At 39.0% G+C, this 18,301-nt stretch overlaps 1 protein-coding gene across 8 annotated transcripts in view; it reads left to right on the top strand.

Moving 5' to 3' along the window:
• zc3h18 (zinc finger CCCH-type containing 18) overlaps positions 1–18,301 on the top strand; it is a 68,631-nt gene that overhangs the window by 4,902 nt on the left and 45,428 nt on the right. For 6 of the 8 annotated variants that reach the window (XR_005076362.1, XM_037106169.1, XM_037106168.1 and 3 more), the window contains exons 1-9: positions 4,381–4,539; positions 5,521–6,470; positions 8,855–8,939; positions 9,989–10,137; positions 10,340–10,435; positions 10,830–10,972; positions 12,760–12,789; positions 13,967–14,081; positions 14,789–15,060. Coding sequence is in view for 7 of the 8 variants with exons in the window: in XM_037106169.1 (XP_036962064.1) it covers positions 5,532–6,470; positions 8,855–8,939; positions 9,989–10,137; positions 10,340–10,435; positions 10,830–10,972; positions 12,760–12,789; positions 13,967–14,081; positions 14,789–15,060 (1,829 nt within the window). In the remaining variant the exon portion in view is untranslated. The other 2 variants (XM_037106164.1, XM_037106165.1) reach the window with 2 other exon arrangements.

Raw genomic sequence — 18,301 nt, 5'->3', positions numbered from 1 at the left:
ATATCATTGCATTATTTACTATATTTTTTGCCTCATGCTTATCACTGAAGGGATGTTAACATTTATTGATCCTGATTGGTGGCCTAAGATTGGAAACGTGTGTGTGATATGTGATTAAGCAACCTCTATGACATAGTACAAAATTGTGAAATAAATAATTCCCCATATTATATATTTTTAGGCTGTATTATCATATAAATGTATATCTTGACCATAAATACATATGTACGGTTAGGAATTAATTTTGATTTGGTGCTGTGGCTGAAGAGCTTTAGTCATATCATAGTGATAAGTAAGTCGCGGATCAGTCAATTGATACTGTTGACTTGTTATCTAAAACATGTTAACTGCATCGTATGAAACACGAACGTTTTATTTTGAAATTTCTGAGAGGAAGTCATGCATCGTCTATGTGCGAACTTGACAATTTGCCGTCAACGAGGCGTTTGGCAGTCTCTTCCCACCATACCTTCCAGTCCTCTGGTATTATCGTGGATTCGTGTGCGTCTCCTAAACTTCACCACGCTTAAAATTCAAACTCAAGGCTACACCTACATTACTGCAATTGATGTGTGTTATGAGATAGACTGCAGTGCACAGTCCTCTGAACAACGTAGATAACATTTTTCATTTGTCTCTCACTGTCATTTGTGCGTCAGTCAGGTTACCCACAGTCAAGGGCGTCTTTTTTGTGTTGAAAAGTGGTGGGGACATAAGGACTCGAATGAAAAATTAGTTCTTAATCGACTAAGCACAGTCTTAATCGTATGATTAATGATGATGATGATGATGTGATTTCTTAGTGTGTAATGGGGACATCATATAAGGCAAGATTTAAAAAAATAAAAATAAAAATAAAAAAAGTATGATTGATACATTGCATTTCACCGTTATTTTTTCAAGGTTGATTGCGTTGTTGTTGTTTTGATGCTGCATACTAAAACCTTGACATTCACAAAATTCAGTTTCAATCAACCATAACTTATTCTAAGCATGAGTTTTAATAGCAATAAATGAGAACATGGATTAAAGTTGAGCAGGGATTATGTTTTAATCCATTTTAATTTAAAACAAACACAAATCATTGATTAGATGTTTGTTTTTTTAAACATTCTCACATTTTGCACAATTAAACTAAAATACCACCACATAAGTCTCCTCCACTAGGGGGAGCCCCAGTATCATCAATCTGACATCTACAGTATAGCTAAATATACATTTTAAATCTCGGATAGGCAAGGTAGGAAATCAGTCCATTTGATGTGTTATATTTTGGTGTTACAGTATGCTTTAGCCCTCAAATGACCACTAAAAGTTTTCCTGCGAAGTGGGTTCATAATTTCTCAACTGAATCAGCAGCAGTCAGTTTCAACTGCAGGTGCTGATGGATACCAGAATGATCTTATTTGTTAGTTAACATTTTGTGGTGGAAGCTGTTTTTCATTTTTAACAAATTATGATGGAGATAAGATTGTCTCCATCATAAAAATATCCTAACTTTGATTTGGAGTAAGAGAAAAATATCTATTTATGTGTGATTGTGCTGCTGCTTGTTTTACATGCCCCAATGAAGACTGTGAGTTGAGACATCCGGGTGTTTAGCCCATTTTTAAAGGCTTTTGAAACTTTTGCAGTGTGCCTTGGTATTTTTTTTGGCTTTGACTTATTGATCAAACGTGCAAGAATAAGTCTAACAAGTTTAATGTGAAATGTGAAAAATAACATGATTTTTGACTGTTGCATTCATGAAGCTCTTTATTCAGTATGGAATTATGGTATGTTAAATTACTGTTACACGAATCGCTCATTATAAAGTATCATTATTATTTTTTAAACAGCAGATTAAGGGTAACAGGCCTCGTAACTAGAAAAAAAAAAATCAAAATTTGCACTGCTACACATGCAATACTCGGCTGTCTGTGCCTATTAAAGCAGATGATCAATCTCAAATTACAAATTTAGAGCAAAAATAGATGATATGAGATCAAGATGTTGAACACTGGCCCCACGCAACAGAGACACCACTTTGGTCAGGTGACAGTAACTCTTGACAACTGCAATATTTCTCAATGTTCAATTGTGAAAAATCTTGGTGTTACATTTGATTCAACACTCTCTTTTGATCAGTACATTTAAAATATTACCAAGATCAAATTTTACCCAATGTGCAACATAGGTACAAATTAGATCTTTCTATGGCTGATGCAGAGATCCTGATTCATGCCTTTGTTTCATCAAGACTGGAGTACTGTACCACCTTATTTTTGAGTCTGCCTATTGAAAACACTAAAAGTCTTCATAAAATTCAGATTGCCACAGCTTGAGTCTTGACAAGAACTAGAAAATGTGAACCTATTACACAAATCCCAGCTCACTGCATTGGCTCCCAATTTATACCAGAACAGACTTTAAGGTGTTGCTGATGATCTGCGTAGGTAGGTACGTACGTTGTCCCCATCAATCGTCATTAAACCATACAGTGTATTCTACCTTGTGGATTAGGCTTTCAGAATTCAGCGCTCCTGGCAGCTCCCAGTGTTAACCAATTCAACCTGGCCTTTCCTATCTTGCCCCCTTCCTCTGGAATAACAACCCTACTGAAAACAGATACTCGGGATCTATTGAGGCGTTAAAATCTAAACTCAAATCTTACTTCTTATATTAACCTTTAATTAGTCCTTAGACTTCGATTGTTAGCTTCCACTACCTTCTTCAGTGGGTCAGTCTCAGTCTCAGTGAATCTCCTAACATAAGTATTAGAGTTCATGTTCTCCTGTCAACGAGAAAACAACAGTCTGTTTTTATCTGATCAACACTGCATTTCTTGAACTTTTCTTTTCTGTTTCCTCAAGCTGCATGGGTGCTCTCTCTCGCTCCCTCTCTAGCCTCCTCCTCCTCCTCTTCCTCTTCTTCTCCTTTTGCTCTTCTCTTTCATTCAGGCTCCTTTCTGCTGGACCATGGCCCCCCAGAAGCTCTTTCACTCCTGACTCTGGCAGCCTCATATATGGATGGATCTGGACTGTCATACCATGGGCCTCCATGGAACATTGCTCTATTCTGTTTCACTGTGTCCTTATATCTGCACCTCTGCTACATAATTTATCTTGTGTGGCCTGTCCTCTTCCAGCAACATATATTGCACATCTGTCTTTCCTGGGAAAAGGACCCCCTCTATGTGGCACTTCCTGAAATTTATTCCATCTTTTTTTTTTTTCCTGTTAAAAGGTTTTTTCAATGTGCATGTTTTTCCCTAACTCCAATCAATGGTTTAAGGTCAGAGGATGTAATTTACGGTACAGAACTAATTTGAGTTTATTTGATATAATCAAACACAGTCTAATGGGTTTGATTCTTTATTTAGGCTTAGCAACGAGATAAATCATATAAAAGTAGGAGCAAGAGATGATTTTAATGATAGCTGACAGAGCACAACTTGCTACATGATTTTCACTGTTTAGATTTTTGGTTCCTGTTCTGGTGACAATAGAACTTGGAATGAAAACCAAGTCACAAACCATGTATAAAACTAATCAGCACTCAGACCTAAAGCTTTGGGCAGTTCTATTGAGAGGGCATTACAGTGTTTTGGGGAAATTAACATTAGAGGCTTTAAAAAGAATGTGTACCAGCAAGAAATTGTGTCAACAATAATTTCATTGACAGTGGTATTCAGGACCAACACCAGGATCAAGCTGTTTAGGCTATCACTATGGGACACTGTAGGCAGACAAGAAAACTATTTAAAATTGTGATTCTGTTTTATGGAGGCCCATAATGGACTTTATTTAAAAGATGAAACAACCTTGAGTAATGACAATAGTATTTGCATTGTCAATGTGTTATTTGAGTAAAAGTTCCTATTAAACTACAAATGGAAATATGAAAATGGAAACATAATAATCAAATTTTCAAGCACATACTCATCATTCCATGGCCATATAAAATAAAAATTGCAAAACTGTGTTAAATGAAATAAACACAACAGCGCTCCCCCAGTGAATTGAAGTTAAACATGTCTGCACACTCTTTCACTTGTAAATAGCCCAATATATAGTTACCTAGTCATAACAGGTTACACAGTTGACTATCCAACTAATCCATTAAACAGCATAGCATGTTGGGCTAAATAAAAAGGAAATTTACGACGTTATCTATCCATTCCAAAACGACCTTGTAACTGACGTTCTCTGTTTGGCCGCTGTCATGAGCACAAATCAGATTCATATACTGATCTCAGATCTGTCCACATTCGATGCCAGCGGCGCCCGCCATAGACATAATATACACAATATATATGTCTATACGGCCCGGCAGCAGCGCCCGCCGACAGCGCCGAGCAGCGCCTTTCCCCTGTCGTGTCTTGATGACGTTGAGGTAATGGCCGCCCTCGCTGTGTCGTGCCCAGTGTTTTACTGTCTCCAGCATAGCGGTTAAATTAAACCGTATTATCTTTATTGTAGACTGTAAAAAACACTATCAGTGGGAGAGGGCAGTTTGTAACGCTGCAGTGCCGTCTTTGAACTGCTCCGGGTCGGCAAGGTGAATGCAAATGTGTGGTTGTTAGCAGCTAGCCAAGTGTAGCTGCGCTTTTAGCTTAGCCTCAGTGGAGACTTCATTGTTAATTGAAAGATATATGAATGTGCTAATTGTCCACTCCTGGCTAAAGCGGTTGTGTCCGTTAGTTGTGAATTTAAGCTAACCGACTTATTTGTTCATATTCCTCCTGGAATATTTGCTGTTTGGTGACGGCAGTGTGCTCGTTTGTTAAGCAGCTTCGTGTTGGCAAGTTATGGGCCTCGTTTAAAACTAGCCCAACTCAGTTATTAGAAGTGTCGCCAGTTATGTTACGCCGCATGTGAACTTGTGTAGTAATTACAAACTTTGAAATATTGTCTTATGATATACACACGAGATGCTAAATTAAACCATGGAATCCCCACAAATCTTATGTTTAATATTTTGCTCCTGCCATTAGCGCACAATTGTTAGCTAGCATACTATAGCTGTTCAGGGTTTGCATTAGCGGCACCGGAAGCTGATTTAAACAACAATATAACGAGTAACAAAAGTAAAGGAGTTCTAGTCTTCTTCTCCGTTTAGATGGCCATTTTGTTTGCAAGCTAAATTTTTTTGGGGGGGTTGGCATTTTGTGTGCTATTTAGTCATGTATAGATGTTATGTATGTAGAGTGTCATATGCCAACCGATACAAGTTTATATGTGTGTGTGTATATATATATATATATATATATATATATATATATATATATATATATATATATATATATATATATATATATATATATATATATATGACTCTGATTATATATATGACTCCCACAGTATGTTTCCATTTAGAAAGACTTCAGGTTGTGGTTGTTGTCAGGTGGACAGCTTAAAGATTGGTTTTATTTTAGTATTTTCTATGATTGGAACTTTCACTCTACAAAACCATATTGACTAGGAGTACTGCATGATGTTACAGACTACTGTGTTTTGTTTTTTGTTTTTTTTACCCCAGAATATTCTAAAATGGATACCCCTGAAAGTCCTACCCAGTACCCCCAATCCCCTGGAGAGGAGGAGAAGGGCGTTTCAGACAATGAGCTGCTGGATTCTCCTGATGAAGAGGACAGGGTCATATCAGACAGTGAGATAGTCCATGAAGAGGAAAATGAGGTGCTGGATGAGGAGGACGAAGAGGATATGGAAAGCCGAGTAAGAGGTTCAGAATTAGAGGGGGAGGGGGAAGAAGGGGATGAGGTGGTCCCTGACTTTGTCTCTGACCCAGAGGAGGAGGAACCTATGGGAGACATGGAAGGGCTGGGACAGGAGGATGAAGCCATTTTACTGATGGAGATGGATGATGACCGTCAAAAGGGGGACCAATTGGATGGGGAAGAAGAGGGGCAAGAGGATCGAGTCATTGACACACCTCAGTCTCCAGACTCCGAACCAGAGCGGGGCAAGAGCTTCATTGCTGAAGAGGATGGAGATGATAGGGAGGAAGTATACAGTGACTACCAAAAGAACGCTCTAGCAGAGCCTCAGACAGTTAAGCTGGATGAAGAGGAGGAGGAACACAAAAGTAAGGCTGAAGAGGAGGACGAAATGATAAGAGCTGAACAGAGAAGGAGAGCTGTTGCAGTGAGGGATGACTCGGCATCTGTTTCCCGGGAGCTGGATGAGCATGAACTGGATTACGATGAGGAGGTCCCAGAGGAACCCAGCATCCTTCCTCATGAGGAAGAGGAAGATGATGAAGACACAAAAGCAGAGAGAGAAGTAGAGGAGGAGTGTAAGGAAAAGAGCATTAAGAAGGAGAAAAATACAATCCTTCCCCCATCTCCTACAGACAGTGACATCAAGAGGACAGATGACTCGAAAGGCCCTGAGAGGATGCAGAGAGATTCCTTCAGAGACAAGAAGAAGGATGAAGATGACGGAGAGATTGATGAAGGAGAGATTGACGTAAGTGACCATAGTTTTACCAATGGTTGTTTGTTGTCCAGTGTGTGGTGATTGGCCAGGTGCAGATAAATGGTGGAAAAAAAATACCCTTTATATTCCAAAGGTATTTGTACCTGTAGGGCTGCATGATATTAGACAGTGCTTCCCCCATATGCATTCTGCGGCGGCGCACTGCTGCTGCTGGATCTTCAGCGCTACTGTAAAAAAATATGATGGACGAATGGCGAATTTATGTTGCACGCAGTGAAAGCACTACACCCCAGTTAACTTGAAATCGATTATTCTCTCATTTTCACTCAAAGAAGTCTCAAAATAAAGCTGTTACTGGACAGAGCTTTTTTTTTTTATCTACAAATGGCATCCTACTGAAAATTAATTGCAGTATTCCACTTTATAGCATGTTATAAGTTATGTTATTCAGTGGCCTGTCAGTGAATTTAATAAGGAATCAGATATATCTTGTATTGACTGACCAGTTGTCAGTCTGTCAGTGCTTCTCAACATATTGAGGTAAATCTTATCATATTGTCCTTGTTGACATATTTTTGAACTGCAATATGATTGATCACTAGTGGCAATTAATCTTTTTCGCATCACAGTTTAAATTTTCACTGAAAAATCATGTTAAAAACATGATGCGACATTTGTTGCAGTCTGCACTAAACATGTTTCCTTTTATCTGGAGAACAAGGTATGGATTCAAGGATATCTTTTAGTTATTCTTAAAGATATATCTCTGTTATTGGAATTAAGAGTGTAAGAACTTAAGAGACACAACAGATTTATTGTGTACTTGTTTGTCCTAATTGTGCTCTTCTAATTGACTTGAATGTTATTGTTGCGGTTAGTACACCCAAGCAAAATGTCTGTGGATGATTATGAGACAACTTGATGCAAATGTTATTTACCAATTGCTGAATTTGCTGGCCAAAACATTGCAGCCCAATCCAGTTTATTGCTTTAACTAAACATAGCACAAAAAGAATAAATGTGTCTTTGTTAGATTATTTCTTTGTCATTACAATGCTTCTCAGCAATAATCGCAACAGGAGCTGAGTATGTGGGTTGTACCCATGAAAAGTTTGCCAGATCTTCTCTTCCAAACAGCTTATTCTGCAATTGACTCTTATTTTGTGTTGTTTGATGGATTGGATGATTTGAAGTCTGAAGAAACAAGACGAAGTGGCAATTTAACAATGTATTAGTTTAACAAACAGGAGCCTCAGTAGCATGGAGAAGAATCATACACAGCCACAACAGACAGACAGACTGGCAGCGCTTCCTCATATTGTTCACTAGCTCTTTCTTCCCTGTGCTCTACTGTGCATTTCACACTTAAATGCAAAGGAAAATTAGAGTTTGTATGAAAAACACACTGGTACAAGTGACTCTGAATGCTGACATCCAGACTGTTAAATAATGTTATGATTTGCTAAGCGTCGACTCTAAATCGCTTGAAATATTCAGGCAGCACCTTTTTTAAATGATGTTGACAATCACTTTCCCTTGCTATGACAAAGTTGATGATGGACAGGTTGAAATTAGACTTAAATGTGCAAATCACTGCAGTGTCCGGATAGGCAACCTCCTCCCACTCCTCTGAATAGGGTCAGAAGTCTATGACCTTGAATGCTGTTCTTCTAAACATACCGTACACAAGTCTTCTTTTATTTAGTTTTTAATGAAAAATGTCATGTCAGTTTTTTTCCCATGGTATTGAACATAGATATTTTGCAAGGTAGTGTCTTGAAGTTAGAAATTGCAGTATAATGACAACATTAGTCTGTACTCAGCCAAAGACAATTTGCCAGGTAAAGGCTTCACTCTCTGATACCACAATACAAGTGCGAGTGGACTGAATGTTTTGGGTGTTCCAAAACCCAAAAAGAGTAAAACTTCTTTTCTTTAGCAAATCGTGTTATCTGCATATCCCCATGCGTATGGAAAGTGAACTGAAGTTTCGTAGCCTACATCTTTTCTTTTTTTAAATGCCTTTCTCTGCAGATGCTTTCCTCTTTGTGCTACTGTGTTGGCCTGCTGAACTAAGGTCTGTCATTTGTCCTTTGGAGGTAGACCATTACATTGATAAAATAATATGCCAAATTTGTTCTTAAACAAGCAGAGACGGATTAATGTTATCACTGGCACCAAATGTAACCTTGTATAAAAGTTCAGTTTCACATACTGCTGATCTCCTTTCACATTTTAACATTAAGCCCGTCACTTTCATTTCTGAAAATTGTATTTGTTCATTGATTACGTGTCATAAAATAAACAATGACAAATTCGTGCCCAAAATATTGTTTCAGCTTTTAAATGTGAAATGTAAACCAGGCTCTCTTGAAATGCTGTCTAACTAGCATGATTTTTGTATGTCTGAGTAGGATGATGACCTGGAGGAGGGCGAGGTCAAAGATCCCTCGGACAGGAAGATCAGGCCACGTCCAATCTGCAGGTTCTTCATCAAAGGTAGGTGGCGACAAAACGATCCTATTCTTTCCCAGACCGATGGATGCTATTATTACCTGCTATATGCCTATTAGCTATTAGTTTTGACATATATCCCTATGCATGTATGTATAAACTGTTTAGTAACAAAAATTGCAGTGACACATTGACGAAGATATGTTTCAGGTCATTTAGAAAGAGTTTGCAGTTAATTTAGCTTGTCTACAAGAAACCATGGACCAGTTTATTTCTCAACATAAGATGTCTCACTAGGAGTTTTCTTGAAGTCTGACAATTTTTAGTCAATTTGAAAATTATAATGGAATGTTACAAAAGAGGAGGATGTTTCATTCTGTTTCTGAGGATTGCCTTGGAAAAGATATGAGTAAAGATAACACGCTGATATACAAAAGCACAATGACTGACTTTGGGCTGGAGTTTTTGACTTGATAGACAGTGACAGGACATTAGTAGTGATTTCGCTATGACTGAACATAGTAACAATCTAACATTGTAATAACATCTGTTAACATCGTGTTATGCAGATTGTTTTATACCAGGTGGAGCTGTTGCACTCAGTGTACATTTCAGTTTCTTTCTCTGCTGCCCATAATCAGACATGTACTCAATAAGGAACTAAGTACTTAAAATTAAGTTAGTTAAATTGGTTGATGGATTTGATTGATTGTTTGTCAGGAACAAATACACAGATTCACCACTGTTCTATTTAGAACTAATCTTTAAGGATAGACAACAGTTCTCCAAATTCACAATTTGATTTGACTTGCGATTTGAAAAAAGAAAAGAAGAAAAAAATAATTGGATATAAACCAATAATAAGGATTCCAGAGTTGAATGGAAAATACAATCCTTCAGTGTTTCAGCAGTAAACAGCAAACGATAGAAATCCAGTTCGTGGGTGTTTACAGGAATGCACATTTCCTGTGCTTTTCTCCAAACAAGTAGCCTTCATGACAAAAGAAATGTTTTTGTTGTTTGGGTAACTGCCTGTTTTGTCAACTGCCTGCAAAGTTAATTTAAACCATATGATTAAATTTTCTGTCTTCCAGGTAACTGTACTTGGGGTATGAACTGTAGGTTCATCCACCCCGGAGTCAATGACAAAGGTAACTATTCTCTCATCAGTAAGCCAGACCCCTTCTCACCAAACGGAGCGCCTCCAGGAGGGCCACACCCACTCATACCCAATAATCCCTGGGTAAGTTTCACTCCAACTACTACTATTTTTATTGCACTGATTACTGCACTATTATTTTTTAACTTTTGTGAAACAGTAGGCTTTTGTTTCTGAAGAAGTCTCTGTCTTTGATTCTAGTGACACTATAACTGGGTCTCTGTATCTTTCTGTGAGTGTATATGCCAATATCGAGAAACTGTGAATTAATTTGTCACCTTTACAGGTTGGACCTGCAGTGGAGGAGCTCCCTCCACCCCCTCCTCCAGTGGAGCCTCCTGTGGAGAGTGCCTGGGAGAGAGGGCTGAGGCATGCCAAAGAGGTACACGCTATCTGTTAGTTTAATGACGGTACATGCAGAAGATCTTCGATAGTCGATAAAGCATTATTTTCATGCTGATGTGTGCATGTATGTATTGTTTGTGTAGTCACTATACTATACTATATACTATACTATACACTATACTATACTATACACTCTGCTGACAGTCCATCAGGTACACCCAGCTAAAAACTTTATCTTTTAGGAGGATGTCTTTTGTGGTTTTGTTGATCTATACTACATGAAATGCACAGTCTCAGAATGTTGGACACCTCACATCTTTTCATATCATTCTAAATCTTTCAAATTTCTGTGCAGTATTTACCTTTCGCTGAAGTTTATATGTTTGTATATATTTTAAACAAAATGCTCTATATGGTTCTGTGTCCAACAGGTTCTGAAGAAGGCCACCATCCGTAAGGAGCAGGAGCCAGACTTTGAGGAGAAACGTTTCAACGTGACCATCGGAGAAGACGAGAGAGAATTTGACAAAGAGAATGATTTCTTCCGAGAACGCAGCTACCGTATCATCAGAGAGTATGACCTCTTTCCATTGAAGACTTAGCATAGTGTTTTAGAGATCTAAAGAGGATGATGTGTACAAGTCAATTTTGCTAGTTAAACTGCAGATAAACTGGGTGCCAAGTAAGGTGCGTGGTGTAGAGGGGTTGTATTTAGACTCTTAGACGTGGGTGTGTTTTGGGTGTAACAAAAATGAAATCCATCAGGGTGCCATCTCCCATTCCCTTTTAAGAGCCAGGTGCACCAGGACCTTGAGCATAAAAATGGTGGCAGTCATCTTCAGACAGGTATGAGGTCCTCAGCTGATGAACCCTCTGCCTCTGCTACTTCAGTCTTCAACAACCCCATTTGAAAGCATATGGTAAAATTGATTGATATGAAGCAAGAGGAGCGTTTGTGTGCATCCCTCTGTGTGTGCTCAGATTTCAGTCTGTGGATTAGGCGGGACAGTTCATAAAATTATCATTCTGATCATCCTGATCTTAAAAGAGGTAAATATTAATGACATTACCAGCAGCAGTCCCCCAGCAACAGAATTATATGTTTATCTTTACTTTAACATGAGCATTTGCGCACGAGGAACAGCTGGTAAACTTCTTTAATTATTTAAAACTACTGGCTTGCCAATAGGATCAGTTAGTATTTCATGATGATTCATGTTCTCTGTTCTTCTACACATCATAAGGTCACAAAGTCCAGGTTCATACAATAAAATAGTTTGGTTTGACACAGCTGTCCTGATAAATCAGGAGCTTGAAATATTTGTTGGAGAGTTTCCTCTTCAGCTTTTAGTTTTGCTATTTAAATGTGCCACAATATTTGTTACAGTGACATTACTGCAAGTGGAAATGTTTAAAAGGCCTCAAGATGGCAGTGTGGCATCAATGCACCTAACCTAACCTCACTTTAAGACCAACACACCCAGGAGCACACAGGTGGAGCACAAGTACATGTGAGGAAGACACTGGCTGTAAAAAAATGACAGCTTCAGTCTGAAACTAGCAAAGACTGGCACTTGAGTTGTTCTCCCCTTTGCGCAAGACATAAGACAGAGCCCACAGTGTCACTGATGCCAAGCACCAGTCTCAGGTAGAACCTTTTATCAAGAGAGTGTGGTTCTTGCACACAAGTACTTCTGTGTATAACAATTATTCAGATTGAGGCTAATAATTCTAGATGAGCTAACATAACTCTCTTCCTGTTCAAACCTGAAAGCTATAATGATTTTATCACATTGTATCTGTAACATCAGCTGCACACTCTCTTGTTGTTAGCTGACATCTTTTCTTTAATATGGTGCAGATCTGTTGTGTGTTATTTGACAGTCTAATGATAAATGCTGTTGTGTTTCATCATGACAGTACATCAAAGAATAGTGTTACTTTTTTTCAAATATTTTTATTGAGAAAAATACAATACTTCCAATCACAGAAATACAATTTAGCTCTTCCTTATTTTTTTTAAACATATATGCACATGTACACAGTCACATATACACATAAAAATGAAAATAACCAGAAAGCTTAACAAAACAAAAACACTAAGAATGATAAGAATGTAGAAGGAAATAATTAAATTGCAGAGTACAGTGTAATAAACAATGAACAACCCCCACCCATGCCCCCACTCAGCTCATCATGACACACACGTTATTGATTATTTATGCAATCCAAAAGGTACACCAATAACAAGCACACGTTCACTTGGGTAGTACCTCTAAATTAGTGAAATAAGAAGTAAAGGTATGTATTTAGGGTTAGTTAGTTAAATTGTCAGTGATGTTAATTTGTTTTCTCTTTCAGTGAAATGGACTTCAGAGATCCTTTATATGGGTAAGTGCAGACTAACATAGATTCATAAAACTCTTAACACCTCACTTGAGCCCCTTTCATCTATCAACTCCAGACAATATGCAGAGAAATTAGATTATGATATTGTCCACATTTGCTTGTTAACACATGCAGCACAGGAGAGAGTTCATGTTAGGTGTGTTCACACATGTTTGAAAAAACCTGTACGATTTGGGGGAGGGGCAGTGCCTGGGTAGGAGGCTACAAACTTCTCTGTAATGATGTACCAGCAATATCAATGAGAATGGTTAGTAATATACAGGCAAGCAGAGAAGAGTAGCACAGAAATCCCAAATGGAAAGAAAGATGCAACATTTTGGACATCTGTCCAACAACAGCGTGAGTGGGTCTCATAGAAGGGCAAGATTCTTACCAAATGTTTTGCAGAACGTTCTGAATTCACTTGAGACAATTGTCTGCTCTTTTCACACATGTGGCTCACTTGGATTTAGGACTAGGGAGCCTCAGGTTGAAGTCCAGGGTAAATAATACAGACAATTGTGGTCACACACATAGTTCCTCTGTCCAAAATCTGGATAAATCCACAGTTACAGTCAGTGTGTGAAAAGGGGTTTGGTCAGATCTGTTCTTCATCAGAACCTGAATCTTCACTCGGTCATAGTGTAGACAGTGTGCACCTAACGGGGTTGTTTTTTGATAGAATAGATTTTTATTGTCATTGTTTCAGAAGCAACGAAACAGAAAAAAAAGAGATAATACTTGCAGAGATAATAATCTGCACCCGTTAGCAGATGGGCTCTGCTTTACTGTACATTAGCAGCCGCTAATGTGTCTGGATGCGCCGACATCTTGGAAGAATTTACGTTTTTGGATCAACTGTTGAATAGAACATTGCTCAAAATTTTTGTCATGCTTAAACAGAACATTACAGTTTCTGTGCAGCTTTTTTTCCCAAAGGATTGCTTATCCTAGTGAAATCATGCATGAAACAGTTTAATCTTTCTGTGACACCATTCAATGATTTCAAATTTAAACAGCTAAAAGATAATGAACATATGTATGCTATTCTGTATCAGTCTATAATATGACATATGTCAAGCAAAAAAAATTCAAGTAAAAAAATTATTTTGTGTGCTAAATGAACATCCAAGTAACCTTTTGTGTGCCATTGTCAATTCTCAAACATTTCACCCTGCAGTGACCCATATGCTGATCCATACTATGACTATGAAATGGAGGCCCTATGGCGAGGTGGCCAGTATGAAAACTTCAGAGTACAGTACACAGAAGCTCCTCTTCCATATCCCTACACTGTGAGTAGTAATCTTTATTTTTAACGTCACAGGTTTTTATTACTTAAGCGAGTCCTTCTGCAACCTAAAACCAAGCTGAAGTGTGTCCGTTATTTTCTCAGAAAAGTTAGAAACATGTCAATAAGCCACATCGCCTTTGCCTGACATGGTCCCTGGCACACACTGTAGTTAATTCTGACTCAATCCCAAGTACCCCAGAATTGATCACTTAGGCACCAAATTTTTATTAATCTGTTGCAAAAAAATAGTCCCCACTTTATTCACTCTTTACCCCTGATGGAGAAACTTTTGTGCAAGGCTACATTCACTAGGCCCTTTCAGTCCCTTCAGGATGTTACGATGTTGCAATGCTAATCTCTGTGAATTCTGATAAACCTTGCAGTTCTGTCCAAAGTAACCAAAATAATGACGAGATAAGATTTGCAAAAAAAGACAAGGTGATTGGACAAAAACATCACCCAAAGCACTGTGTGTGTCTGGTTGTCTTACAGTATTGAGTTTAGTAGGAAATAGTGGGCCAGGGCCATGCCACAAACAGGGTAGGGAAGCCAAAAAGCAGAGATGGACTAACACTGTTGGTTTTGGTCTGTTAAAGAGATTTATTTACTATAAGGAAAAATGTAGAATGTTAGTCTGAGAGTTATCCCTATAAATGTGTCAGCAAATAGCATGTTTTTGCTGAAAACTGAACATACCCGCCGCTACAGGATCGTGAACGCGACCGTGACCCTCGGGAGCGAAACCGGGACAGAGAGAGGGAGAGAGATCACCGTGAAAGGGAACGCCGACAGAGGGAGAGGGAGCGAGAGAGAGAGAGGGAGCGTGAGAAGGAGAGGATGCGGCGGAAAGAAGAATGGGAGAGGGACCGGATCAAGCGGGATGAGAAAGAGAGGCCTAGGATGCGTCTTCCTAGAGATGCAAGAGAGAAGAAAGATGAGGACAAACTGAAACCACGATCGCCTCTCAGTTTGCCACCCAGGTAAGTCAAATTGGCTAGATTGAATTGGCTTAGAAAAATCACTACTGCATGTCAATTAAATTGAAAATAGTGTGGAGGACTAAACATGACTTAAGTATAAAAACTAAATACATAAATAAATACATAAGTAAATAAATGCTGAAATTAATAAATGATTAAATAAATGCATGATTAAAAAAATGCATGAATACATGTATAAATATATAGAGGAATAAATGCATAAGTGAATAAATAAATGTATAAATAAATACAGGAATAAATAAATGAATGTATAAATAAATAAATGCATAAATAAATGAATACATAAATGCTGAAATAAATAAAAGAATGAATAATAGTATATATAAATAAATGCTTTATATTTATTTCAACATTTCTGTTCACATACATTTATTTATTTCTATATTTCTGTGTCCATATGTTAATGAGGTAGGAGGTCCTAAAGTCAGTCAACAGCATGATTGGTTAGAGGAGTGTGCTCGATTCAGGTCTACTACTACTGCCTTACTAGCAGCGCTGATTCCTGGACAGCAATGTTGTTGGCTACCAGCAAGACCACTCAGCTAACCGTTGTTGACATGTGTTATTTATGTATCTCTGGTTTAGTAATGAAATTACTAAAAAAATTGACCCAGATGTGCTGAAGGCGTGGTTTGAGAATCCCGTCTGGAGAGAGGTCCTCGGCTATGTCCGCTAACCAGGAAAAACATTGTGCTCATTGATCCAAGTCATGTATATGTGTATTCATTTTGACGTGGCTTGAACACTACTATTCCACACCAAGATGCCAGAGTCCGTGACCTGCAAACCACTGTTAGACGAGCGCAACAGAGCACACAGTGACAGTGTAGGTGACTGTGTCGATGCCTGCCCGCAACAGTCTGTAAATTGTCCAAATGTGCATGTTGTCAGTCTTATATCTTTGCCATAGGGCTGCCCGATAAATCGAATTTTCATCGTAGTCGCGATATGAACATGTGTGATAAACACATCGCAAAAGACTGCCTGACACGCAATGAATAAAATAAATTACCTTGAGCATGCCAACATTTAGCCAGATGGAGCCCTGGATACAAGGTCCAATCAGATGAAGCCCTAGCTAGCCGTTAGCTTCCCTGACAAAATTAATTGGCATCAGTTTGGTGGTGATTGCCAGGTTATTTTAGCTGAGGGAGGAGAGAGAATCAATGAAAATGTGGTCGACGAAGACCTTGTGGTGGGAAAAAAAACAGCACTGAGTGTGTGCTGATTTGAGTATGTATGTATGTATGTATGTATGTATGTATGTATGTATGTATGTATGTATGTATCCAGGAAACAGCATGAAGAACAAGTGTGCACGCTTGCAGTTAAGGGAATGAATGAATTACAGGATTTTTTTTAACTCTGACGTGAATGGGTCAGAGAACTGTGTTGGGCAGGCGTGTGTGTGTGTGTGTGTGTGTGTGTGTGTGTGTGTGTGTGTGTGTGTGTGTGTGTGTGTGTGTGTGTGTGTGTGTGTGTGTGTGTGTGTGTGTGTGTGTGTGTGTGTGTGTGTGTGTGTGTGTGTTCCTCATACCGTGCAGGCCTACTTTGTTGTGAATGTCTGTACTCTCAAACAGCTCATGGGTGGAACCGTCTGAGGCATTTCTTCATGCCGCGAGGCTTGAGAGTGCTGTGGAGACCGCAGTTAGCTGTGGCGCTGAGTGCGCAGCATCCAGGTTAACTTGTGACACCTGTTACCATCGAGTATTTCTTTCATCCCACACTGCGTTCAAATGTTTACTTAAAGCCATCATTCTGAGCTGCATGCATCATTATTAAGTTGAAGCCAAGTCGGTGTGAAAACTGTATACACTCATACAGCCTGCTTGTCAAACAGTCTGAGTACGTTGACATCCAGCCCAAACTCAGCGTGAGGTCAGTCAGCTGTGGCAAAGTGTGAGGCGCCAGATCAACTTAATACAAACATAATAATACAAACACTTGTATCGACCGTCAACCGTGGTTCATAGGAAAGCCCAGACATGCATCTCACTCTTCTCAAGGTATAACGACGAATATCAGAAGGGAGAGGTTGACTCCTCACCAGAAGTTAGGGCAGGTGTCAGCAAACTTCACTATCAAAAGAGCCATCCCTTTTTACCTGATGTGGCAACTCTGCAGTGGGCTAGAATGCTTACAGTGAAATATACTAGAACTTCGCATTTCCATTTCAATGATGCCATGTTTTCATGTATTTACGCGGGGGGGGGGCAGTTTGGGTCATCATACTGTAATATTTATACTTCTGTCATAGAATACTTGGGGAATTTCATTTTTTTTCTCTGGTTATAATGCCCTCACACAGCCATCATGAACTCCCCTGCATGGGCTTGGAATGATTGGAATAACTATTGGAAAGAAATACTGTTTTTATTATTTGTTTTAAGAGAGGCGTTATCTAAGTCAGAGTCCTGCACGGGTGAAAAATAATGTACTGTGTCGGACACAGATGCGTATCGGGTCAGACGCCTAGAGAGGCGGGTCGGGTTTTACAATAGCCATTTTCAAGGCGTCATTTATCATCAGTCATTATTAGCGACACAAATGATGAGCATTTATATATCATATGAGCTCATTCATGCATGCTTGCGCCCTCCCAGAACTCCCATTCCCCACGCTGGCTTACTTTCATTTTTAAAAATTGTGTCTGTCCAATTTTCTTTTGGGTGTCGGTACCAATTTATAGCGGGTTGGCTCAGGTACGTAATGTAATTTGTGCTACTGTCGGAAAACGGGTTGGATGCGGTTTAAAGTATGGCGGGCTCGCAAAATAAGACCCGTGCAGGACTCTGATATATGTGACCATTTTAATCCTCTAGCTAATTATCAAGCTAAATATCCAACATGCTAGTTAACATCGAGGACTGCGTTGGAAGACAACGGTAAAATATTTCCTTTCTCTAGTACTGTATTTATTTATGCCAGTGGTTTTACATGAAATCAGATTTATATAGTAACAAACTAGATGTTTGTGATACTCTTTAACTTACCTTAACAGTCAGTCATAGGCGACATTTTTGTCAGTTTCTAACTAACTCATGGCTGCATCGGAGCGGCACACACAGACCCACCACCTGTCACCGTGTGTGTGAGTGGAGGAGCGTCCGTGGGCATAAAGTGCACTGCTCCACATTCGAAAACAGCCCTACATACAATACAGCCCTGAATTAGTAGTTCTGAAGTCATTAAAAGTAATGCAAAAAAAAAGAGACTGACT

This window comes from Acanthopagrus latus, chromosome 8 (assembly GCF_904848185.1).
Source record: "Acanthopagrus latus isolate v.2019 chromosome 8, fAcaLat1.1, whole genome shotgun sequence".
NCBI lineage: Eukaryota > Metazoa > Chordata > Actinopteri > Spariformes > Sparidae > Acanthopagrus > Acanthopagrus latus.
The sequence above is the reverse complement of the archived record's forward strand: the minus strand, read 5'-3'. Positions and strand labels throughout refer to the sequence as shown.